The 27,730-nt window shown below is 41.5% G+C and overlaps 1 protein-coding gene across 1 annotated transcript; it reads right to left on the bottom strand.

Moving 5' to 3' along the window:
- Positions 1-829: 829 nt before the first annotated feature.
- On the bottom strand, positions 830-27,730 carry LOC137333009 (ras-related protein Rab-38-like). The gene is made up of 3 exons (XM_067997077.1): positions 27,385-27,730; positions 10,358-10,638; positions 830-1,015 (listed from the first exon to the last, which is right to left on the bottom strand). Exons 1-3 carry the CDS (start codon positions 27,584-27,586, stop codon positions 860-862), a joined length of 639 nt encoding a protein of 212 aa, XP_067853178.1. The 5' UTR covers positions 27,587-27,730; the 3' UTR covers positions 830-859.

Raw genomic sequence — 27,730 nt, 5'->3', positions numbered from 1 at the left:
ATACATAAGTGGTCATTTACATGCAACAGGTCAATTTTGCCAATTTCAGAAGCCAGAGAGCAGTGCTCAGATAATTTAATTGTAACAAGACTAATTGCCTCTAACTATAGGGGCAATGGACCAAGAATTGGAATGGTTTCATTGCTAATATTGAAGGAGTTCCCAGAGGTAGTTTTGAGTGAACACATACCCATCTGGTACCTACTGTTTCCTATCACCACTGGAAAAAGTGGGTGGCCATTCAGAGAAATATCACCACACAGTGCAGCATCTCATGAGTGTGAGGGAAAAGCAAGGCAAGAGAAAAAACTGCCCAAGTACACATCTACTTGTTTTTTTAAAAAAAAAGTTACTTTCCTAAATTTCTCTCCCCAAATTGAGAGCCAGTGTCAAGTAAAACCAGGAGGCAGAAGCTGTGTTTTTACAGACAACTGGACTGGGTGTTTATACATAGCATTATGCTCCTGCAGTCAGCAAAATGCTAAAAGGATCCATTTTTAAAACCAATCCTGTCTGCCATCTGAAATCCAAGGTCCTGAAAGGAGACTGAATTTAACAAAAAAGGGTGGCTCAATATTCAGAGGTGGGGTAGAAGAAGACAGTAATACAATGAGCACAATTCAGGGAATGATCTATATAAAAACACTTCCTTCTAGGGAGGCAGAAGGACCATCACTAACCCAGCATCTCACCAGGCACAAGTCACTGAGGACATACAGTGGTCATCTCACCAGCTCCTGGCCCAGAAAGACAATTTGTCTTTCTGGGCCTTGTGATATTTTCCTCCTCCCCCCCCCCCACCCCCACCCCCACCCCCACCCCAACCCAAAATAGGTGTCAAGTGGTCAATTATTGTCTTTCACTTCGTACAAGCAGAACAGCCGGTATCATTACTGTGTTGCGAGAGTTGCTGGGATGAGATAATGTCAGGGTCTGTAGGGGTTACATCACCATCTTCAGCATTGAGGATGTTCTCCACCAGGAGGTGAGCTGCTTCCTCAATATGGATGTTGTCCTGAAAAGAGGCAAGGAAAAAAAAAGGAACATTGCTGGAAGTTAAAATAAAAGTAGGATTGTAATGTCTGTACAACCATTTTATACAAACACCTAGAAAATTATTTTAATATGCCAAAGAGTGTAGAGAAGACAGAACACAACTTTAAAAATGCACATCCATCTTTGATCCTTCAGGGTAGCCCAAATTCAGAACATTTCTATTCAACAAGTAGCTGAACCAGAGACTACAAAAGATACAGTTTAGTGTTAGTTGACCACATAGGATCAGGTGTGACAATTGGCTATGTGCAATTGTATTAAAGGGTACCTCCCAAAACTTGTCTTTTTACTCATGCTGACTGATCTGTTTCTCCATCATTTGCAGTGTTTTTGATTTCTTGCTCTTAGCACTTTGGGTTAGGCACAAAAAAAAAAATGCACCAAGGTTGCTGTTCCTGATTGCTATCCAGTGATCTCTGCTGATGCAGATGTGTGAACCTTGGACCAGAACAGATCAGGTTTGGTGGTCAAATACACCTCACTAATCACAACTTTGGTATCTGGCCAATTGGCTACATTGGAGAGCACAGCATATCCCAGTTAGGAAGTCAACCCCTTCAGGGAGAGGAAGAAAAATGCTTTGGACACTAGTGCCTCAAGCACTTTGGATAGCAAGATCTTAAAATTAAAAAATCAGAGGGATGATTGATTGTATGTATAAATATAATTTTTTTTGAAGAAAGGGCCACACAAGTAGGAAGCAATAACAGAATCCTTGCTTTTGTATCAAGGCACAGAATACAAAAACAAGGAGGTAATGTTGAACTTGTACAGTTAGTCCACAAATGGAGTACTGCACACACTTTGGATATCCCAACACAAAGATTAGGTGCTGTGTAGACACTGGGATGTTACCAGCAATGAGTGGTTACAGTGATTTAGAATGAGACGTTAGGCTGCTTTTCTTTCTCCTTGAAGAGGATTTTAAATGGATAAGCCAGTATCAATTTGTAATTGGATTACAGGTCTCCTTTTTGCAATCCCCATCAGCATTAATTTTTACAACTTGTCACAAGGTGGCACTGCACTTCAACAGTAGCAAGTCATGTTTCTGCATGAGCCCAAGCCACTGGGCAATGATACAAGTCTGTGGCACTTCATCACAGCTACACCAAATGGCTAGAGTCAGATACAACAGAACCTTAGAGCTCACAACAGTAACAAAAATGAGCTCTTACAATATGACTCACTTAACAGAGCAGATAGATAGTTGGGAAATTTGTTAATGAGAATGCTAGAATAAAGTTCCATGTTGCAAATAATGAGAGAGTCAAAATTGAGTGATCAATGGGTATGATACAGCAACTACAAATGGATACGTGACAAGACTGAAGTTTAGTTAAAACACTTGTAGGATGATGGGGGCGGGGGGGGGGGGGGGGGGAAGAAAATGAGGACAGTATTAATAGTTCCATTGAAACACAAACAAACAAGGGTGTTCCAAAGTTGCATTAAGACAGAATCCATATGGATTGAGCCAAGAAACAGGAAGGGAAATGGTACAATTCTGTGTGCATCAGAAGCACTGAACAGAGGAGGGGAGCTAGGTTAGGACAATATGGAATGATTTTAACTATCCCAAGATAGACTGGGATAAAGACAATACATGGAGTCAGTGAGAATCAGAGACCAATAAGTTTAGTCTGACAAGGTGACAATGATTAGAAAGGCTAAAACAGGAATATGAAAAAAAAACTAGTGGATAATAGCAAGAGTTTTTATAAGCATATTGAAACTTCAAAAAACAGGAATAAAAAGGGGCAAAGTTGTAGATCATAATGCTACAGTGGAGGTACCAAGTATTTTGCATTAGTTTTACTAATGGGCAGAAGTGAGTTCAATCAAGTCTACAGCTCAGAAACTGGCCATTCAGTCCAACTGGTCTACCAGCATTCATGCTCCACATGAGCCTTCTCCTTCCCTACTACCTCTACCCCCATCAGCATACCCTTCTATGCTTATTTAAGTTCCCTTTAAATGCATTAATACTATTTGCCTCAACTACTCCATGTGGTAGCACATTCCATATTCTTACCACTCTTTGGTTAAAGTTCCTCCTGAATTCCCTATTGGATTTATTGGTGACTATCTCATATTCATGACCTAGGTTTTGGACTTCCCATAAGTGGAAACATTTTTTCCATGTCTACCCTATCATTATCTTAAAATATCAGGTCACCCCTCAGCCTTCTCTTTTCTAGAGGAAAAAAAAGCACCAGCCTGTTCTGATAAAGGATACACTCAGCTCTGGTATCGTCCTTGTGACTCTTTTGCACCTTTGTCAACACTGCTATCCTTTTTATATGGAGACCAGAACTGTGCACAATACTCCATGTGTGGTCTAACCAAGGTTCTATACGAGTTTAACATCTGCTTTTCAATTCTACTCCTCTAGAAATGAGCCCCAGTGCGTCATTTTAAAAAAGGCATTAACCTGTGACGCTACTTTGTGAATCTCTACCCTGCGATCCCTTTGCTCCTCCACCCCACTTAGACTCTTCCTACCAAAATGCATCACCTCACACTTATCCATATTGAAATTCATTTGCCAATGAAATGCCCATTCTGCATGTTTCTTAATGTCTTGCATTTTGGCAGTCTTCCTTTGTATTAGCTACACCCCCTAATTTGGGTTTGTCCACAAATTTTTTAATTACTTCCGATTCTCATGTCCAGATAGTTAATGTAAATTGTGAACAATGGTCCCAGCACCGACCCCTGTGGAACACCACTTTCCCACCTCTTATCAACTTGAGTAGCTACCCTTAACCCCTACTCACTTCTGTTTTGTAGCCAGCTTGCTATCCATTCTGCTACATATCCCGTGACCTTACTCATGAGTCTATAATGAGATACCTATTTGAAAATCCAAATACTTCTACTGCATTACCCTTGTCTACTGTCACTACTTCAAAGAATTGACAGCACAACTCTAAAAAGGGGTACAGGAATAGAGAGATCTGGGGGTATATGTGCACAAGGTGGCAGGGCAGGTTGAGAAAGTGATTAAAAAAGCATACAGGATCCTGAGCTTTATAAACTGAGGCATAGAGTACAAAAGCAAGGAAGTAATGACCTTTTATAAAACACTGGTTCAGCCACAACTGGAGTATTGCGGCCAGTTCTGGGCACTGCACTTCAGGAAAGATGTGAAGGCCTTAGGGAGGGTGCAGAAGAGATTTACCAGAATGGTGCCAGGGATGAGAGACTTCAGTTATGTGGATAGACTGGAGAAGCTGGACTCCTTGGAACAGAGAAGGTTGAGAGGTGATTTGATAGAGATATTCAAAATCATGAAAAAAGGTCTAGACAGTAGATAGAGAGAAACTGTTCCTTGACCCTTCTGCCAATGGGACCAGAGGCCATAGATTTAAGGTGATTGGCAAAAGAACCAAGGTGACAAGAAGAAAACTTTTTTTTAAAAATGTAAACAGTGAGTGGTTAGGATCCAGAATGCACTGCCAGAGGGTGGTGGAGGCGGATTCAATCATGGTCTTTAAAAGGGAACTGAATAAGTACTTGAAAGAAAAAAATTTGTAGGGCTATGGGGATAGGGCGGGGGAGTGGGACTAGCTGGATTGCTCTTGCATAGAGCTGGTGTGGACTTGATGGGCCAAATGGCCTCCTTCCATGCTGTAACTTTTCTATGATTCTAATTCAATAAAGTTGGTCAAGCATGACTTTCCCTTCTGACTATTCTTTATTAAAGTGCAGAGCTTGGCAAATAGCAAGGAAGCCTGTTTTTAAAAAACTGGAGGATGTAGATAGGTTAGCAGAATGGGCAGATGCCATTTAATGCAGAAAAGTATCAAGGTAATGCATTGGGAGTAATAGGCAAATACAATTGTCATGTTTAGATTTTGGGCTATTTGGCTTTGGAGGGATTGTTATTATAAGCTACATGTTTTGAGATATGAATGTATGTGCAGGATGATTAATTCACAAAGATCAAGCCTCCCTCCATTGTGTTTAATGGAAGGTTAGAGTCTTTGTTCTTGGGATGTGAGCAATACTGGCAAAATTACATTTGTTGCCCTAAGAAGGGATTGGTGGGCTGCCTTCTTGAATTGCTGCAGTCCTTGTGCTGATGGTGCTCCAACATGGAGAGATAGGTTATTCCAGGATACTGACCCAGCAACTATGAAGGAATGACAACGTATAATGTCCAAGTCAGAATTTTATGTAACCTGGACAGGATAGCATTCCCACATCATTACTGTTGTCCTGCTCAGTGGTAGATGTCATGGGGGGGGGGGGGGGGGGGGCGCAAAGTAACCTTGGTAAATTGCTGCATTGCATCCTGTAGATTGTACAATGTGCTGGTGGTGAATAGAATCCAGTGATGGAGCCCAACAGTCCTTTCCTAGATGGTATGGAGCTTCAAATGTTCTTGCAATTGCACCCATCCAGGCTCTTCTTCCCTCCTCCCATTTTAGATGGGAACACTGGCTCTAGTTCAGTGTTAAGATATTTGCATAGAAACTTTGCATTATGAAGATGCTGGTACAGACAGCAAGAGCTTAATCAGGAATGATTAAATTGCAGTGAAGTAAATACAATAGACATTTTTGGTTTTGATGTGTGGAAGGTCTTTTTAAATAGAGTCAAGGTATTTATAAACAATGACAGATAGGAAAAGACCCTCTGGTCTATCCAGCCTATCCCACACAATTGAGAAACCTTGTGTCACAATATATACACTCCCCACCCCATGTGATCTCCTGAAAGAAAAAATTATAAATGTCAATTTGGGAAATTCCTGACCCCTTTGGCAATCAAAACTAGTCCAGGAGATCACTCTGGCCCTGATAGGTAATGTGTAGAACTACCTTTTGCAAGAGGTGCTCTCTGCCCCAGCCAGAAACAGGTCCAGCTCTTGCTTGAAGGAATTCAGCAAATCAGCAGCCTGTTCCAGAAGTCCACTATTCTCTGGGAAAAGAACCGCCACCTGAAATCTAACCTATATCTGGCCTTGTACAACTTAAAGTTGTGACCCCTGGTCCTCCCTAATCTATTTAATTGGAACACTATCTAGTCCTGCCATCATCTTATAAAGATCAGATCACCCAAGTCAAAACTTCTCTAAAGTGTAGAGAACCATCTCTTTTAGCCTATCTTGATGATGATTTAAGCTGAGAGTTGGTGCAGGAGGGTTTCTATACTCTTTCCAAAGCCTCGATATTATCAATCATGAGATGGCCAAAACTGTACACTATTCCAAATGAGGCTTGACCAAGGTCTTGTACAAGGACAAAGCAGTATACTTTGTCTTATAGTCAACTGTCCTATAAAATGCACCCCAACACTATTTGCTCTAGCAATTGCTTCACTGCATTGCTCATGAACCTTGAGATCTATGCTCTAGAACACCCAGATCGCACTTTCTCCACTTGCTTGTCCCTGAAGGGTGTATGTAGAGCATTTGTCCTGCCCACATGCATGACACTGCACTTTGCCACATTAAACATCATTTGCCAGTCACAAGCCAGTTCCCCAACACCTCAAGATCCACCTGAAGCAGCAGAGCATAGTCTACAGTCCTGACACTTGCACAGATCTTTGTTTCACCTGGAAATCATACCTACATCTAGATCATTAATAAAAATAGCAAGAGCAATGGTCCCAACACCAATCCCTGCAGGACACCACTGGTGATGGGTTTGGAAACCCATCTATAACTACTTTCTGCCTACAGCCATCCAGTTCTCAATCCAGCTCCATATATTACCACGAATACTGACAGCTTCAATCTTGTAGAGAAGCCTCTTGTGCAGTACCTTAAATATTTCCAAAAAGCTTTTGGCATCAGGTGTAAGATTCAGCCTACAGAGGCCAGCAAGTTTGCTATTTTCCCATGCTCTTTCCTGCAGATGATAACTCCCAAGCATCTACTTTAGCAAGGTGTTTGTTAATATGGAAACCTTCCCCAATTACTCTTTGCCAGGATCAATAGACCAATTCCTTACTCTTTCTTCAGGCAGGCCAAGCCTTGTTTTGTACCTGATTCCAGGTCTCAGCCAAATCATTGATTGCTTAGAGGCATAATAGAGCAACACTGGGGTATCAGACTCCTTACTAAGTAAATAGTCTTATGATCTTGGTCATAACATATGGAATCAGGGCACAAGTAACAGAATGGATAGTAAGCTGGCTACAACAGAGTAGGGGTTAAAAGGTAGTTACTCAGACTGACAGAAGGTGGGAAGTGGTATTCCACAAGGATCAATGCTGGGATCATATGTTCACTATTTACATAAACTAGAAGAACAATTTCAAAATTTGCAGATGACACCAAATTTGAGGTGGGGGTACTGTTAATACTGAAGAGGACTGACAAAATACAAGATGACATTAATAAACTTGCAGTATCAGTGTGTAATTGGCAAATGAGTTTCAATATAGAGGTTGTGCATTTTGGTAGGAAGAATAAGGAGGCCACATACTCCTTGGGAACTTAGTCTAAATGGGGTAGAGGAGCAGAGGGATCTAGGGGTACAGGTACACAAATCACTAATGGTATATTAATCTGTTGCTACTTTTTTTTAAAAAAAAGCAAAGTAAGCACTAGGGCTCATTTCTAGAGGGATAGAATTGAAAAGCAGGAATGTTATGTTAAACATGTATAGAACCGTCATTAGACCACATTTGGTGTACTGTTCTGGTCTTCATATTATAAAAAGAGATAGAAGGCTCTGGAGAGGGTGCAAAAACAATTTACAAGGATGATACTAGGGCTGAGAGATTATACCAATCAGGAAAGATTGAAGAGGCTGGGGCTCTAAGAGGGGTGAGCTGATAGAGGTCTTTAAGATAATGAAAGGGTAGACAGAGACAATGTTTCCACTTGTGGGGGGAGACTAAAACTAGGGGCCATTAATACAAGGTAGTCACTAATAAATCCAATAGAGAATTCAGGAGGAACTTCTTTACCCAGAGGAGTAGTTAGAATATGGAACTATTAGTTCCACACGGACTGCAGCAGTTCAAGGCGGCAGCTCACCACCACCTTCTCAAGGGCAATTAGGGATGAGCAATAAATGCTCGCCTTGCCAGCGACACCCACATCCCATGAACAAAAAAAACTACTGGGAGTGGTTGAGGCAAATAGCATAAATGCATTCAAAGGGGAGTTAGATAAGCACACAAGGGGGAAGAGAACAAAAGGGAATGCTGATAGGATTAGATGAAGAGGGGTGTGAGGAGGCTCATGTGGAGCATAAACACCAGCATGGACCAGTTGGGCTGAATCTACTGCACGGAAACAGGCCATTCTATGCAATAAAACTTTAAGAACTATTACAACCATGACAAAGGAGAGGATGAAAGGGATGTTGTAGCTACTAATCAAAGGGGCTTCAGCTTTAATAGAGTGCATTAATTCAGCTCTCCTTGCATTGTACTCAGTATACTCTTCCAATAGCAAACTCTCAGCACTGTACAATATTGAACTGAACCACCAGGACCAGGAAGGTTCCAAGATCTGTCCCAGGAAGGGGTTGATTAACACAGATCTATGGGACTGTGCCTAGGCCCTCCAGTAACAGAAAAACTGCTGGATCAAAATATTCCAGCATTTAAAAATACTGTCTGCAGAGTGCAAGGCAGAGAGTCAGTGAATGTTATAATATAAATGCAAATCTGCTGACACTTGCAGTTTGTGTTTGTTTTAATGAAGGGGTGGGGGGGGGGGGGGGTTGCTTGTACAGGAATGTAGAGGGGCTCTGAATATATAGTGCCCAGGGCTTTAAGAATTCTTAATCTGGCTCAGGTCTGAATTAGCTGATACAGATATCATTTTAAAAAAGGAAAATTAAATTCTTTTGACCCCATTTTCCCTGGATGGGAGAAGGGAAAATGTCCCAGTAGGATGTGTTTAACCTGAAATGATTGAGTAACTGAACCACTGGCTGAAAGTCATTGCTGTGGAACATAAGCTGCATTGTATGAAACTCAAACATCAAAGATCAGAAAGGATGTTGATCTCTACACTGCCTGTGACATTCTTCAGGTTTCTGGTAATTGAGGCAAGGTACTTCAGTTTAAACTGATTTTTTTAAAAAAAACCTTTAAGAAGCTGTTGAGTCCATAGACAAGACAAATGGCTTTTACAATTTGCAAAGCAGCATGCTCAGTTCCATTTACTCAAAACCAGTTATCTTTTGAATACATTTCTCCAAGGGTAGTGATTTTCTTTAACCTGCATGAAGGGCCAAAGTATAGGCCACAGTGGCTGAAAAGTAGCAGGGTGGAGGGTTGGGGAAAGTCAAGAATGGGTTTTAAAACAGTGGAATGGTAGGAAAGCTTGCTTGAATGGGGAAAGGAGAGCTAGGTAAATGAGATCTACAGTTTTGAAGCCCTAAGGAGCTGGAGGACAAAAAAAGTGTTTTCTCCAACTCTTTCCCCTCACAATGACAATAAAAGGACTAGAGTGGCAGTGTAGCATACAGGAGCTTAAGTATGCTGTGCTGCAATAGGCACTGGGGCCCAAAGGATTATGGAGTATTATTGCAGTACAGCCCCCACTATTGCAGCTCTGTTGATCAGAGCTTTTTTTGAGGAAGGTGTCAGGGTTCAACTGCAGGTGCAGCTTGAAGACAGCAACACACCTGCTCAAGAAAAAAGGTTGGACCAAGAGAGCTCATTTAAGAGCAGCTCAGACATGAGCCCAGTCTAGACCTGCATCAACTTGTTGGCAGGTCTCAGGCTATGCAGTTTAGTTTTCACTTTAGTTTATTAATTCCATTGACAAAGTTGGCAGTTACTGGGGATAAGGGTCAGTCTTGTAATTCTTTTCTAGATTAGACATTCATACATATCTACATTGATTAGCTTCCCAATTCAAAAAAAGTCAACCAGTAAATTTAGAGATCCAACACAAAGCCAATGGCCAACCTCAAAAGAGACTGCTAAATTCAACAAGGTCTGGTTCTATTTCCCAGCATTTGTGTTTCCTGGAACAACTCCCATCTCACCATGTAATCCCAAGTCAGTTGCAGCACTAGATAGCAGAGTAAAGCTCCCTCCACATTTCCCCAGTAATGTACTGTGCCTCAACCACATCCACAAAACCAACAGCAACTCCATAAAATCTAGTATGGCACTTCCATTTCTCACTAGCCATCCATGTGGTACCCAAGTAAAATAAGTATTGTGCCAAATTAGGCAGGGCATCACATTAATTTGAGAAAGAATTTTTAAAATATAGCCATCAATTTTCACCTCAGTCTGGTGAAACTTGACTCAGATCCCAGGGATTAAAGGTTTTAAACTGACCCCCCCCATACCCAACAAAAAAAGTTACCTTTGCTGATGTCTCAAACCAGGCAATGAAGCCATTCTCTTTACAGAATGGATCCAGCTTGGGTAAAGTATTGGTCAGTCCCTCCTTTGTCTGGTCACATTTATTTGCCAATAAGATTGCAGGCACTGGCTTGCCATTCTGCAGCCTCACTTTAGTGTCGAGATCATTCTTCCATTTTGAAACTGCTTCAAATGTTGATGCCCTGGATACATCAAAGACTATAAGTGCTCCCACTGCCTCCCGGTAGTACACTCTAGTCATGTTACCAAATCGCTCCTGCCCTAGAAACAAAAAAAGACAAAATTAAACGGTGCATGGGATAGCAAATTAACCCTTCAGTTTTTGGACCAGAGTCTGAATCCACCCTTGATTGTTGAGGTCAATTATAAAAAGGATGGGGAAAAGACAAGTCAAATGTGAGATTGACCAGTTGTACTTGTGTTGGGGGGAAAGGGAAAAAAAACCCAGTCAAGACAGGATGATCAATCACATTGAGAACTAGGGTGGCTATTAGCATACATTGCCTGAATAAGCTGAGCCAAGTTCCTACAATGCAAAGGCAAACTCAATTCTGCACATAACTAGTTTCAGCAGTCTCAATGGGGAAGCCAGGCACTTGGAGAGTCATCCTGAACCATTGCACCCACTTGAGCAACTAGTAGCACCAGGAGCCAAGGCCAGTCACAGCACTGATTCCAACCCTCAATACTTGCACTTCTTTCCACCTCAAATAAAGTACTCATGAATACTTGGGACTTCCCCCCCCCAAATTAATGTATGACATTGAACAGATGGGAAAGGATGTTTAAGTCTTAAGCAGCCACTGTTCTTGCTGGAAGACATGCATTAAAGAACTTGCACTTAGAGTCTTGTTGGGAGGCAAAGCCAGGATCAGTTTTGGCTATGATGTTCCCCACCCAAGGAAGATGGAGGAAAAAAAAAACTTGTGGAATCATATGGTGCAGCAACTGCAGAAAGAAACATCTTAGTATAATAGAGAAGTGGCAATTATTGGAGACATTGTAGAAGACAGCAATTCAGCACCAACTGTTGACAATATTCCAGCTCCCCCAGTCAGGCTCAGAAACTTTGCCCAGCCAGCACCCTGCCATCTCTACTGCTGATGTTAACCCAGGTCTTCCACACTGGAGTCAATACTACTTCCCAGCCAGCATTCAAAATGTGCAACATTGCCATTTGAAATTTGGAAAAACATGGCATTGAAACTTTTATCTGAACTGGTTACAAATACAACAGTCTCCGAACAGGTCAGCTCATCAAGCAATGAGGCACAGCTGTTCATTTTACAGACAAGCAAAGACATTGTACACATCACTCTTTGCCAGTCAGGAAGACTGGTGTTACACCAAGTGCTTTTCAGGTGACAGTTTGCAAACCTGCAGTAGTTTGCAGACAGGCAGTACATTCACCAATGAGCATCAATATATAAAATTGCACAACTCCCATTTTTCAGGGATCTTGAATGCAGCTGGAGGCAGAAGATGTAACCCTCCTAAGCTGTCCCAGCAGGATACAAGTTAAAAAAGTTTGGGGTGGAGCAGCACTTGAAGGTCGTTCATCACTGGAGTGCTGCTCTGCAGTATAAAAACTAATCAAGGTCCTTAATTGTGGGCAAATGTACAGAGTCCTACAACACCAGGTTATAGTCCAACAGCTTTATTTGAAATCACAAGCTTGCGGAGCTTTGCTCCTTCGTCAGGTGACTCACCTGACGAAGGAGCAAAGCTCCGAAAGCTTGTGATTTCAAATAAAGCTGTTGGACTATAACCTGGTGTTGTAGGACTCTGTACATTTGCCCACCCCAGTCCATCACTGGCATCGCCACATCTTAATTTTGGGATGTAGGCCTAGGTTTTGGAGAGGCAGATAGGGTACTATTCAGAGCATCAGTCAAAACCTCAAATGAACAGGATGACCTTCAGTTACAAAGACAAAGCTGCATTTGTTGCCCTTTTAAGTAATTCACAAAACTGAAGCAACACCCTCTCCGCCAGTGAAACAGTCAGTCATTCAGCAGTGTCCTCATCATAGGATCTCAGATCATGGGACTGAATCTACACAAGATTAACTGAAAATCAGTAATTCTACTTGATGAACACGAGGCATGCTGCAAGAAGCCAACAGTAAAATACTACAGCCTGCAAGTCAGATTGGCCATGCTAGACAAGCCCAGAAAAAAAAAGCTCTAGATTAAAGCTACAAGTTTCCTTCTCCATCCCAACTTATCTTTCCCACTTTATAGCAATCCACATACTTTGCACCAAGACATACCAACCTAGAAAACACAAACTAGCTATTAGCTTTAAAAATTAAAAAGCTATCAACTCAAACGGCCCTGTATATATAGTTAAATGACCAGAGGCATTGCTTTAAAAAAATGACAGTTAGATTCAATTTTTATTATCTGGAACTCTTTAGGACTTTTCTTTGGGTGGGTGGGGAAGAGAGGTTAAAAAAAGTACTTTTGCAGTTTGGCCTGTTTTACTTTTGAAACTGAAACCCAAAAGGGCTTTGTCCATCACATTTGAAAACAGTACAGTGGAAGAGAAGCTTGTTGCAAATTAAGCCACACATATACCCAATATCCCCTGTATTTTATTGGGCGGGGGAGGAGGAGAAGTACTTTGACAGGGTGAATTTAGAAATTTCTGAAGGAGGATTGTGAACACAGGAGGCAAAAAAATTTCCTAAAGTGGGTGGGTGGGGGAAAAGAAAAAAATGCTCCCCTAAGAAATCAAGTTTCTGGTGCTGTCACTAGCATTTTCAATTGCAAATTTTGCCTCTGAAACAAACATTTATTCTGAAATAAAAAGTAAATTACAAGTTATATGGCAAGTATAAAACACAGCAGGCCTACAGGTATATCATAACTAGCTGATTTAATATAAACAATTGACCCTGGATCTTAAACACAAGCTGAAGGCATTCCTTGTTCTATGCTTAAAAAGTTAGTTTTTTCCCCCCCCTCAAGTTTTACATCTCATGACTTGTTTCGCCCCCCGCCCCCACCTCACCTTTCTCCAATGAAACAAAATGGCCTTCATTCTTAGCATGATCCTGAAGGATTGTATCCAGGCTATAAAAAAAGTCTGCCAGGATCCCCAGATTCTGAAATGAATCAACTGGATGATAGCCCTTGCATCTTCCAATTAATAGCTTCAAAAGTCCCTTCAAGCAGTGCAAAGGCATAATGCTAGGGGCACCCACCAGTTAGCTCTAATTCAAAATGTTGAAGAAATTGCATTAGAGCCCCAGGGTGAGTATCAACATCCCAATTTCAAAAAAAACTGAAGACATTAATAAAATGGGATTACAGTTACTGCACCCCAAAGAGTGAGTCATTTTCTTAGACATTGGAGCTAGCAAACACACCCTGGATAAAATTCAAGATTTGGCATAGTCTTGGTTTCCAGCTTCATTAAAAAGTGAAGGCAAGCAAGTTTTCTTCTGCTACTCCATGATCTCAAAAGCTACAGACTGACCCCTATATTTCCCTCAAGCATAAAACACTATCAACTCCATTTTGCATTGCTTTAAGTTGCTGTGCCATGCATATCTGCTTTGGAGGGACAAAAAGGTAGCATTTTTGTCCATGATGTTGGTTAGATACAGATTTAATACTAGGTTCAAATTAAACTAGTCAGTTACTGTCTCTGGCCTGATGTGTATGTATGTTAATATAAAAGTGTCTGTTGGTATATTCAAGAAAGGTCACAATATGCAAAATGTTTATTGTGACCATTGTTCTTAAATGAGGACAACTCTCAGCTCACCCGAGTGTTTGAAACAAGTCAATTTGTTTCCAGGAATAAATTATATCTATTCAGATATACTTGATCTTCAACTTATTCCAGTTTGTTTGTTTGTTTGGTAGCAAGTGAAAACAAAACAATCTTGAAAAACATCCAAGGACAGTTTTACCAGTTGCTCCAAAGCAACAATTTATTTTTAAAATGGTGGACAGTTAGCAGGGAGCCTCAATAAATGTTGTGGTCAGTGACTTTGCATCAGGTCCAGTTTTACACTGTTTTAGCATGGGATATTTTCTTATTTTCTATATGCTGGAGGGAAACTAGTTCATTGCTGTAAAGCCATTATTTGTCTTGCTTCTCCAGCATTTTCTCCATTTCAGATTTCCAGCATCCACTGTATTTTATTTTTGATTAATTTTAGCTATGGTTTTTGTACCCATATTAATTTATTCTGCAGCTTACAGCTGAAGCTATGGTCTGCAAGTGCACCTTCCAAAGTCTATACTTCCTGAAGTCACAATCACATCTGGCAAGCCAAAATGCAGTAAAACTGCTTGTTCTTTGCTGCAGTTACTCAGGCATTGGGTGGGTGTAAAGGCATAGTCTATGTAAGGAGTGTGTATCCACTTGCAGCAGAGTCAAGGTTTTTTTTGCTGAGGCTCCCCCCCCCCCCCCCCCCCCCCAAAAAAATGGTGATTATCCCATCTTTCTAAGATCATTTTTGCATCATTAATTTTATTGTAGATATAGCTGTTTACAGAATACTTCAATTTTGTCACGGTTTCAATTCTGCTCCCTTACACTTTTGGGTTTTAATATAAAGTCCAATTAGAACTCATGGCCTCAGATCTGCTCCTGCTTCTCTGGTGTTACTCTGCTGGACATGCAGCACAAACTGAGTTTGTGTTTTCACCACACTTCTCATGAAGGAATGCCAGTGAAGTGCAAGAGATCACAGTACTGTAATGCTAGGGAAAGTCCACTTACAAATAAAGATTTCTATGTAGTGCAGCCATCATAAAGAATCTGGAAGCTATAGGAGTGGATGGTCAAATTGATTTTACCCTGGGATGCGTACTCCAGCGCCAAGACCTGTGCAAGGGTGGATGGGAGACTCACTATTTTAGAGGATGAGAAATTTGGCCACTGTTTCTAATCATACTTGATATCTTCATCAGCAAAGTGTTGGATGACAAGACATCCTTGTAGTGTCTGAATTTCTGAAAGAATGGGGGGGTGGGGGCTTGCCTTTTAAGACTCAAGCTCCAGTGCACTCCAACCATTGTGGGAGCACCATCACTACAAAGACTGCAGTGGCAGCCCACCAGCACCCAAGGGCAACTAGGGTTGGACAATAAGGCACTTCCCCAGAAAAAGAAAGTCTTGAACATGGGATGACCAGTGAGATCATCATGGTGGGTGCCCCCAAGCACTGAATTATGGCTTTGCACAGCAAAAAGAAAAACATTGTCCAAGCAATAAGAGGGTCGTCTGTTCCAATTGTTGGTTTATTATCTGGCACACTGATGGATGCCAGCTTCAACCTAGATGCAGCTTAAAATCACAGAAAAAGCAAAGGGCACCATTGGTCTTTCTTCAAAAGATAGTACAGCCCTACTGTAAGTTAAGCTTGCAACATACAATGACATGTTTAAAATGATTTGGTTAGAATCATAAAGGTTACAGCATGGAAGGAGGCCATTCAGCCCATCGAGTCTGCACCAGCTCTATGCAAGAGCATGGTTCATTGAACAGAAGCACTTCCTCTGGCCCAACTGCAAGATCCAAGTCTACCTGAATTATTACATAATTGGGTCGAGCATGTACATGTTGCCTGCTGTGCTGGTACAAAAATCAATTGCAACAACTTCAATTTTTTTCATATATAAAAGCTGAAGTCAAAAATAAATTTAGTCTGGAAGGTTACAGTATATTCCAAAAATTCACCAATTGCCCAGGCTGCAATTCTCCACTGCCACTACTAACAACCACCCCCCCCCCCCCACAAAAAAGTATATTTAATAAGGTGTACTTTAGCTTTTCCCCAAATATACAAGTGATAATATTGGGTATACCTGCAGCTTTAGTTACAAAAAGCTCATACCCCATTGGAACTATTTGTTTCCCATAGGTTGTAAGCAGAGCTATTCAGTTTTAAAAAGATAATTACAAAATGTGATCCCCAAAATACTAGTCAAGTCCAGGAATCCAATGCAATGAAAATTGAATTCCACTCACTCAGCCACCTTAAAAGCTGAGGCCAGCCTCATGCTTGTAATCAGGGCTGCTGGAAGTTTCTTTTAAAAATTATATAAAGTGGTTGACAGGTTTCTAGGTTGGTATGTATTCCTCGCATAGAGTTCTCACATGCACTGTACCCAAGTTACAGGGGATACACATGCATTGTCAGGTTAATGATCAATAGTAAATTGTCAGTCCAAGTCCAGAACTAGCATTATGACAAATAATCAATAACTATCAAGTGGGGTGATGTGTTGATGAAAAATTAACCCATTAAAATAAGTGATTATTGACCAAGATCCTCTTCCTTGTCTACAGGAGCTACAATCAGCAGATAAGGTGAAACATTTAGACCCACAAGTCTGCACATCTACCAGACAGGTCTCAGAATTGCATCTCAATCATTACCCTACATTTGTACAGTGTAGAATGTGAACTGGAAATTGAGACACCTTTGCTGATGCTTTGATACATGTTTTGCAGATACTGGTTACCACTTGCAATTTCCAGCCTAGAAGTAACAAATACTCTAATAGCTTGCCACCCATGTTAACCCACCAAAAAACCCCAGCAACAAACAGTGTCTAGTGTGGAACTGAACCAATCATACCAGGCACATGAGCTTGGCTCATTAGCATTCTCAAGTCAGAATGTTATAGGCTCAAGACCAATTCCAGAACTAGTGCACATATATCTAGGCTAACATTTTAGTTTATTACTGCACTCTAGCTGCCTGCCAGATGAGTCATTAAAGCCACCCCCAGGCCATCTGCCTGATCCAAATGTTAAAGATGGCAGACATGGGAAGAGTAGCAGCAAAGTCTCCTGGTCACACTGACTATTCATCTCGTTTGTGGGATTGTGTGTGCAAAATGGCTGCAGAGTTTGTTTGCAGTGCTTTTGGACAGAAAAAAGGAACCATATTAAGTGGAATTTCACATCCAAGGTTCAATCCCTAGTTTGTGCTGAGTTAGTGCTCCAACACAACATGGCAATAGGGATACGGAACTTGTCTCAGAGCTACTGTTGAGGGAGGGAGAAACTGGTTTAAAAAACACTAGGGCTTTTGCCCTTGACCACTATAACTGACATCCAAGTGTACTTTTCAGAAGGACAATCAGGCTCAGCTACGATGGATCCATGCCTGATGTGACCAATATTATCCAGGCTCACATGAAGAGCAGCCATTGGATGAGGACTGGTGGCACCAAAATTTGGAAATAAAAAAATTCAACACCATCCTTTGGAGCCTTCTGGAATGTTGTCTTTCAAGTCAAAAGTGATGTTTCCTAGGATAGATTTTTTATAAAAAGTCACTGTATTGAAGTCTATACAACTTTACCGGTGTCAGCTGTGGCTAATTGGCAACACTCAAGTCAGAAGGTGGTGGGTTTGACTCCTATGCCAGAAATTTGAACCCATAATCTAAGACAATGCTCCAGTGCAGTACTGAGACTGCTGCACTGTCAGAGGTGCTGTCTTTCAGATGAGAAATTAAACAGAGGCCCCATTTTGTCCTCTCAGGTGGATGCAAAAGATCCCATGGCACTATTTTGAACATCAGGGGAGTTCTCCCTAGTGTCCTGGCTAATATTTATCCCTCAACCAACATCACCAGATTATGTGGTTTTTTAAAAAAAAAAAGATTAGTTCATGGGATGCAGGCATTGCTGGCAAGGCCAACATTTATTGCCCATCCCTAATTGCCCTCGAGAAGGTCGCGGTGAGCCGCCTTCTTGAACTGCTGCAGTCAGTGTGAAGGTTCTCCCACAGTGCTGTTAGGAAGGGAGTTCCAGGATTTTGACCCAGTGATTAAGGAACAGTGATATATTTCCAAGTCAGGATGGTGTGTGACTTGGAGGGGAACGTGCAGGTGGTGGTCCCATGTGCCTGCTGCCCTCCCATTATCACATTGCTGTGCACATATTGGTTGCCACATTTCCCTACAATAGTGATGCACTTCAAGAGTACTTCATTGGCTGTAAAGTGCTTTGGGACATCCTGAAAGGCATTATATAAATGCAAGTTCACCTCCTTCCATTGGAACTTTAATCCCAGCTACGTTAATTGGTGAATTGAAGCTTTTACAATACCCATACAATATTAACCTGCAGTGCATTCTACATTTACAAGAAAAAAAAAATCACTATTGCACCTGTCCTTTTCCAACAGCCACCCCAAAAAAGGGAGTGTGATTGCTTTGTTTTCAGGTAGCTGAATTTCTTTTCAGGTAATGCATTATTGGGCCAGATTTTGCCATGAGCGGCATTAGACTCGCACATAGGCTTTCTATGGGGTTTTGCATGGCCAGTGGCTGTCAGCTAAACAGTGCAGCACCCTCTACAAAGAATCTGGGACCTGTGTGAACAGGGCAAGCAACTATCTCCTTAACCAATCAGATTGAAGAATCATTAATGAGCAGCACACAGAGTCTGAGCCAGGAAGTTGGAATAGTGAATTCAATGTCAAATCAGGTATAGAAAGTAAAGAAAGAAAGATTGGATTTAGATAGGTTTAAGAATTTTTTTTTTTAAAACGAGGTAAAAAAGTTAATTTTCAGTGCCAGAGAGATTATTTGGCAGTAATTAAAGACTCACCTCACTGTTAAAAGGATACTTAGACCAGAATGGACAAGTCCTAACTTTGTGGCGAGTTTAATCTGTATCTATGACATCTGTGCAAGAACCTCATGCCTATCAATACATTTGAATTGAGCGCCAGTGAGATGGGGTTTTCATGCAGCAACTTGCAGATTCATGTTTAACTGCTGTCCAATTTGCACATAAATAACAATGATGCTGTTAGCCTCACCATTATTTTCCACAGTAAAATCTGTCCCACTATAGTTGCGCTAAAGGTTGGTTGAGTTTTGATAAAGGGTCACACTGATATGTACAAGTTAATATTGCAAACCTTAAAACAGAAGGCTAGATATTGGCAATAATGGACAAATATTTGCTAGGTTGGTCATAGCTCAGGGTTTTGGAAAGTTACTTTTAATGCTGGACTTTTAAAACTTTAGTATGCATGTTGCTTTTAAAGACACCCAGATGATGAGTGATTGGGAGGAGGAGGGAAGTGAGAACAGAAGCTGTTCTCACTTCCCTCCTCCTCCCACCCAAGAAACTAAAGTGATTTGTTAGCTTGTCTGGATATTCAAAACACCTCCCACCATTGTGTTGTGACACTCAGAATGCAAAAGTTAATTGGTTTAAGTCAACCAAGGATGAGTCACTTAAGTGGGGTAGTGTAGAATGTTTTAGTATGCAAAGGGTAGTTACACTGATGTAACTAAGTGAATCAAATTACAACCATTGCTCTGTGCATTTACTTTGCTGTGGAATAAAGCAGCTTAACTATTTGAACCAAGTTTCATCTGTTGTCAACTCAATCCATTGAATAAGTACATCGGCAAAAGACATGGGTATCCAGTGCAGCTCAAGGGAGGGAGGGGTTCTTAGTCACACGATCATACAAGTAGATATGGGGCAGAGAGAGTCAACTCCCATCAAACAAATTTCAGAACACGCAGATGCGATTGATGCCACTGAACCCAAGGCAGACCCAAATTTATTACATTATTCTCTAGGACATTCTTTTGTCTCCATTTGTAAACAGGCATTAACCATTTGAAAAGACAGGACAATGCCTCAATTAGAGAACCATCATCAAGATGGGAGTTTATCCCTTTTTAAAAAAGTATTTTCTAATCTTATTGCTTGACCAGATTTATTTTCTTATACTGGAAACAAAGAAAGGCATAATTGCTAAGTCAAAGTATAAAAACATAAGAAATTAGGAGCAGAACTAAGCCTATGGCCCCTCAAGCCTGCTCTGCCATTCATGATCATGGCTAATCTTCAACTCCACTTTCCTGCTCTATCCCTTGATTCACTTAGTGTTCAAAAATCTATCAATGTCAGTTTTGAATATACTCAATGACTGAGCATCCACAGCCCTCTGGGGTAGAGAATGCCAAAGAATCACAATCCTCAGTGAAGAAATTTCTGATCAGTCCTAAATGGCTACCCCTTATTGGAGACTTTTTTTTGGGGGGGGGGGGGCGGGGTTAGGATGTCACTTATTTTTTTAAAAATGAAAAAAGTCAAATAAATTTTATTGTTCTGATCGATTATGCACTTCAGTGCCCACCAATTGCAGAAAGCCTCAAACATACCAGCAGACACTGCATGCTCCTTCTCCAGGGCCACCCAGGCACAGAGAATGCTTCAGAAGAGAGGCAGACAGTTGGAGCGACTGCCCCCACGGGCCACATCAAGCCTGGACCCGTTGATGGCTACTTTTGTCAGGCCCAGGAGCAAACCCACGAGGATGTCCTCAGACTTGCTTGCCCACCCCTCATTGGGTGGCCAAAGATCAGGTGTATGGGACTGAAGTGCAACCCCTTCAAATAATAAAAACAGGGGTTGCAACCTCTCACACCCTGCATAAATGTAAAACACACTCATCCAGGCCACAGAAATTACAGGCAGCCTGGGAACCTATGAATTGGCTTAATAGACGGTTTGTCGGGGCTGCTCCGTGCAACACTCTCTCCCCCCCCGATCCCCAATGGTGCAGGGGAGGACATCCGCATAGGGAGCCCTCCATTGGAGACCCTTGCCTCCACTGGCCAGCAAGATGGTACACCAAGGCGTGCCTGGATGGGAGACGAGGGCAATGAAGGAGTGTGCAGGAGCAGCCTATACAGGAAACCCCTCCACACAGAGTGAAATGGTAGAGGAAATTTGAGAGAGATGGCTCAAGTTGTGAGGCAGAGCCCCCAACCCCCAGGGAGGGGTGGGGCCTGGTGCCAATGAGACTTTCTGTCTGAATTGGGGAGGGGGAGCGGTGGCGTTCAGTTTGGATGGGATCACTCCACGCGCTTGGGCCTCCGACAGTCAGAGCCTGGTGCGAATTAAACTATGACCTAGTTCCAGACTCTCCATCATGGGAAACAGCCCCAGCATCTACCCTGTGAAGCCCTGAGAATTTTATAAATTTCAATGAGATCATCTCATTCTTCTAAACGTGAGAATATAGGCCCATTCTACTTAATCTTTTGATTATACATGTGTTGTCAGGCAAGGGGGAAGAGGCAGGCAAAATAGACCAACAATTGCCTCTAGTCTGAGGCTTAATCTATTATGCATACTGATGGCCACTCCTCAGATCCCCCATGCATATTGACTGGTGCAATACAGAAAGTCAAGCTCTTATTGGTTACTACACATAACCAAGCACCACAATAGGGGCATCCAACCTTCTATCTCAGTGGGCCATTTGGAATGCAACATGGCCACCAACAGCTGCATATAAAGTCCAAAATCAATATCCCTAATAACTTGCATATATCTCATGTTAAATATCAAATCTTGATGCATGGATTTAGGATACCCAACATTGAGGCAACACTAACCCTTTACCCCCCACCCCAAACATCCAGGCCTATGAAATTCAAAGTTCAAACCAGCAATAACAAAATACAGGTGCAGAGAGTAGCTTGGACTTGGAGGCTGCATGTGGCTCACAATTCAGACATTTCTGCCCCAACACCCAAGCAGCACAAAGTTCACATATTTACAATTTTAGGTGAAACTCCTCTCCCCATTTTATTTCCAAACCCTGACAATTCTGCAAGTGCAGCGACAGGAATGTACAAATAATGCCCATTAATAGCTTCTCAAAAGAACTGCTGGTAATCTTAAAGAAAATTATCCTCCATATAACAAAATGGGGCATAGCCTAGAAAGTTCCTTTGAGGAGATGACAAAGCTGCTTTTGTTGTTAATCCCAAAACTATACATTAAACAAAAAAATGCTGTGAAGAGGTCAGCCAGCAATTGTAAATAGAAAGAACATCAATGGCCTAGGTGTATCCCCTTTAATGATGAGTTTCAGGTTACTGTATCTTAAGGTTTTCTGCCTCCAAATCACATGCAGCCAACAGCAGGAGAAAGTCAAGGGCCTCCATCTGATTGGAGGCCGACTATCAACCAGGGAAAGCCTTCTTGTGAAACACTAATAGTGGACATGTAGGTAAAAATATTTAAGTAATAGAATTTAGTCCTTCACATGACCTCCCCCTCACCCAAGCTCTAGAAGTCCCCTCCCTACAGTTCTCACCTCATTTAAGATCCTCCTTCTTTACCAAGCTTTTAGTTACCCCTCCTAATATCTTTGGCTCAGTGTCAATTTTTGTCTGATTACACTCCAATCAAGCACCCTGGGATGTTTTACTATGACGATGCTATATAAATGCAAGTTGTTAGTATTCAAAAATCAACATGTGAGGGGTTAATGGTCAATATCACTTGGTTTTTGACCTAGGAACCAGACAGGCTGGCTGTGGTGGACTTCACAAGGCGCAAGTCAGGGAAACATGATTGAGAGTCCAAGGTTCTCGATCTATCCAGGTTTCACACTGCACAGCAAGCATCCCATGCCTTTGTCAAAGACTGGCTATACATTTAATATTGATCAGGGGAAATGCAGCTTTGTTTCAGCAGAACTTCAAAGTAGTTTGGACCATATTCCTGTGGCAGGCCTGCTGCCTGAGTGCACCAATTTTCAGCAAGCAGAAAACCTCTTAAGTTTGTGCCAGTCACCTGAGAACTAGGTTAGTTTTGAAAGTACAGCAAATATCGCAACATAAAGTGATCTTCCTTTTTAAAGTTTAAGATAAAACTAGTAGCATCTTTGCATTGAGAAAATAGTGACGTGTATGATTCACTGTTCTATACTGTAGACAGTTTTATTTAAATATGTAAAAACAAAGAAAAACAGCACAGAAGACTAGAGTCAGGAACAGAGCAGTCAGTAAACAGTATGGAGCTGGAGGAGATTGCAGAGAAAGTGGGGCAAAGCCAAAGAACACAAGAATTTTGAATTTAATGCACTAGATGGAAAGTCAGCACCAGTCAGCAAAGGCCAAGAGTGATGGGCAAGGGGGACAGGATGAGTGTTTTGGACAAATTGGAATTTGGGGAGGATAGGAGTGTTAATGTAGTGAGTCTGGGAGTCAGATATGCCTAATACCATTTTTAAAGAAATTATCCCAGAGGTTAGGGGATAGCACAGAGGAACAGCTCTGGGGTTAGAATCCTATTGTAGGATGTGCTTGGCTGATACAAACTCCCAATTTGCAAGCTAGCCCCTCAGAATTCTTTAGTTTAACAAGGCCTTCTCTGCAGTGATGTGGAATTTCTGGGCACTGCTGTGTACACAGGACAGTAACTTTTCCTAATTAGGAAGTTAATCTAAAGTAAAAAAAACAGCATCAGTCCTCATAGGGCAATTTTGAAACTACTTTGCAACCAAGCCAGGTTCAAAATGTTTAGCTCTTCAACAATCCTGTAAATAGTCTGTCTGAAACAAACTGATTTGGATCAGGGCAAATAAAAAGCTCAACTCAAACCATCTTCCCTTGCCCCACAGAACTCTTCAGCACCACACAACTAGTCAAGCATCCTTCAGAGTGGACACAACTCCTGCTTTTTGGGGTATTGTGCAGCAGTCATCGGAGGAAAAGGTCAAATTCATCTCACATCAGAAACAATCTTAACATTCCATGGTTCTATTTTCAAGTGTGATCAGAGCAAAACAGGTCAAATGTGACTGGAGATGAAAAGGGAATTATATAGTTTTCAGTTATCAAACTAATTCCCTTTTCAAATTACTTAAATAAGCTTCAATAGTTTGTGACAAAGAATTTCATATTTTATGCACCCTTTGTGTAAAGACACTGGGGTAAATTTTTTTACTGTGATTCCCTGATCTCCCCCCATAACTTCAGCAGAAATGCCAGAGAAACTGCAAGCCTTCCCTCTAATTCTTGTGATTAGAGGGAAGGCTTACCTCATTACTACTTAAGTGAGAAAGTAACATGGCCTGGATTTTTAATCTTTGACAAAGTGTCCTGTTGTCAGTTGCTTACCAATGGATACAATGTACAATGTACATACATGCCTTTAAAGTTGACAAATCAGCATTTTACAAAGGGGAGGGGAAAGAAATCAGCTTCTCTCCTCCCCAGAATTAGAGGCTGAGAGTTTCAACCTACCAGATCAGTTGAATGGTGGAACTGAAAGCAATGCCATGTTACTTTCTCACTTAAGTAGTAATGAGGCAGAAATATTCAGATGAACTTAAGAGCTACAATTACTTAAATATAAAATTAAGTTTAGTTTTTAATACATCAAGAAACTCTAAAGACTGTCAGACATTTGTCTTAAATTGAAGGTTTGTTGTGTTAAGTGTTCCAGCTGCTTCTGATACAAGATATTCATTCAAGTAGCATTCCTGTCAAGATACTTATGAAATTAAGATTTGGAAATAAAATGGGATCAGAGAGACAGTCACTGATGGATGAATTCAAGAGTGTACAAGTTAAAAGATAGTTAAAGGTGGTGGTGGGACAGTGGGAAAAGACCCTCTGGTCCATCCAGCCTGTCCCACACAATTGTGATACCTTGTACATCACAATAATTACACTCCATCCCATCTGAAATCATGTGATCTCCAGCAAGAGGCAAAAACAAAGATTAAAAATCCAGGACAATGAGAGTTAGAGACCAAAACTTGATGGAATTTTATCATATTTTAGAAACCATTTTTAAGCAAGCTGTGGTTGTGCCAGTAATTCCACAGGCCTGTCTTGGCCTGTACAGCTTGATGATGTCAGCCATCTAGCCTTTAGCACTGTCTGCTCATTCAGACATGTATCATTTGAGATGAAGGGAATGTTTTTGGCATTGGTTCTGGAGGCCTTAAATACCACTTGCTTATTTGGGCCAGTAATCTTATAATTAAAAAGAAACTAACATAGTAGTTTACTTTACAGTAGAACACTAGGAGGAGACTCCATCTGTGCTGGACCTCTACTTCTAAATGTTTGTATGTATGTGACTGGAATGGTTCAAGTTTGCAGTCAAAGCCCTCTTCATGGTTTAGTGGTAAATGCAAAATTCTTTGGGGGGGGTGTTGAACCATACAGACTTTTGTCCCCCACCCCACAGCCTGAGAAAATAAGGGTTGTTTAACTGCCTCATGCTCTTGGGCTGGAGGGGGAAGTCAGCATTGCTTCTAATCTTTATCCATCTCTTGCTTTCTCGGCACAACAAGGAGAGCAGGGAAGTTCTTCTGCTGTCCTGTCTAACATTTATCCCCAAACCATTTAAACCACATTATCTGGTCATTCATCTCTCTCATTGCCATTTGAGACCTTGCTGTGCACATAAATTCCCCAATAGAAAGAAGGACACCAACATTTCCCAACATGTAGAAGAGCTTAAGTTCAAGAAATGCTAGGGAATTCCAACAAGATGCTATAATATTCCTGATATTTAAGCATCAAAAGAATTGAAACAGTTCACTTAGTGAAGTCAGTACAAGCCAAACTAAATCGGTTTCCTTGTTTAAGGGGATTGCTCCCAACTCATGAATTCCAATGCCCACCACACTTATTGTTAAACCATTGGAGTCCAGTCACAGGTCCTCTGTTCATATGGCTTCAGAACATGGTAAATACACCCACTCTATCCCCAGGATATGTGATCACCATTCCCCAGCCAAAGCCCACACAACAGTTCCATTTGTCTCATCCCTGGAACTAGACTCAATATTCAACTCAAGTCACCTGGAAAGAACCTTCACCGTATAGTTTCTTTAAAGCCACAAGCTGACCGTGGTCTGCTTTCATGTACCAGGGCTGTTACATCATAGATAGTTACAGCATAGGAAGCAGCCATTCAGCCCACTGTGTCCATGCCAGCCAAAAAAAGCTATCGAGGACTTGGTTCATGGTCCTGTATGTTACAGCACTTCAAAGTGCTCATCCAAGTACTTTTTAAAGTGAGTTGAGGGCTTCTGCCTCTACCACCCTTTCAGGCAGTGAGTTCCAGAACCTCCCCACCCATTGTGAAAAAAAAATTCTCCTCAGCTCCCCTCTAATCCTTCTACCAGTTACTTTAAATCTATGCCCCCTGGTCACTGACCCCTCTGCTAAGGGAAATAGGTCCTCCCTATGTAGTCCTGTCATAATTTTATATACTTCAATTAAATCCACCCTCAGCCTCCTTTGTTCCAAAGAAAACAACCCCAGCCTATCCAATCTTTTCTCACAGCTAAAATTCTCCAGCCCTGGCAACATTCTCGTAAATCTCCTGTGTCCTCTCTAGTGCAATCACATTTTCCTGCACGCAGTACTCATGCTGTGGCCTAACCAATGTTTTATACAGTTACAGTAAATGATCTCAACCCTCACCATGGGCCAGTTCGTGCAGACATGGTATTTATATTACAGCTGTCACCAATCACCGCTCCAATACAGGTGAAGCCAGCAACGCCGAGCACGGAGTCATGAGGTGCTCTGGTCTGCCCCCCGGGGGGGAAACATGAGTCACCTTCCCTTTTCAGGACTCCAGTGAGGAAGGGGGAAACCTTCCAGATCCCTGAAGTGAACAGGGTCGAGATACAGAGCAGAGAGCCTCGTTCATGTCCAACTCTCAACTGGATTTCAGTTGCATCCCATTGAAACACACCCGCCTCAAATAATGAGGCGGACGCCTACATAGTTAAAGACTCGTGAAATTTCACAGCCAGTCGCAAGTCTGCAGTAACTGTTTACTGAGAAAGCGGCAATAAACCAAAGCTTAAGAAATCGCAATTATCGCTCCTCCTTTCAGAAGGAATGAGAGTCTGGGAATGCCGAGCGCTCAATGTGATTTACTCTTACCACTAACTTTCTGATCGTGTTTAAAACAATGTCACGTCTCGTAAGTAACTTGTCTGTTCACAAAACAAATTGCGATTTAAAAAAATATGGGATTGGTTTGTAGTAATACTTCTATTAAAGTTAGGAGAAAGATAGGTCATTACGTTCTGTAACAAACCACCTTTTAATGATTTAATTCAGGAAAAGTTTCTGTCACTTGTTCACGCTTAAAAAAAAGTTAGTATAATAAATATCACGTTGGGAAAATGCATCTTTAATCTGCCGAGACTTTTCTTTACCTGCTATATCCCAAAGTTGTAGCCGAACGATTGTGTTGTCTTCCCAATTTAACACTTTCAGGGCGAAATCCACCCCGATGGTGGCTCTATAATGCTGGGAGAAGATCTGATGAACGTACCGCTTGATGATGCTGGTTTTCCCAACGCCCAGGTCGCCAATCACTAAGACCTTGAAGAGATATTCTTTTTGTGTTTTCTCCATTGATGCACTAGCCTTAGCTCCCGCAACTATTCCTCCCACACACTCGGTCTCTTTAAATGTCCTGCGCTTTGATCAGTTTCAAACTCTCGAAACAAACTTTACTCGCTGGTATTTTCCACGCATGCTCTCCTCTGAGTATTTGTA

The sequence above is a fragment of the Heptranchias perlo genome, chromosome 15 (genome assembly GCF_035084215.1).
Source record: "Heptranchias perlo isolate sHepPer1 chromosome 15, sHepPer1.hap1, whole genome shotgun sequence".
NCBI classification, from domain to species: Eukaryota; Metazoa; Chordata; class Chondrichthyes; order Hexanchiformes; family Hexanchidae; genus Heptranchias; species Heptranchias perlo.
This window is presented reverse-complemented; position numbering and strand designations above follow the sequence as displayed.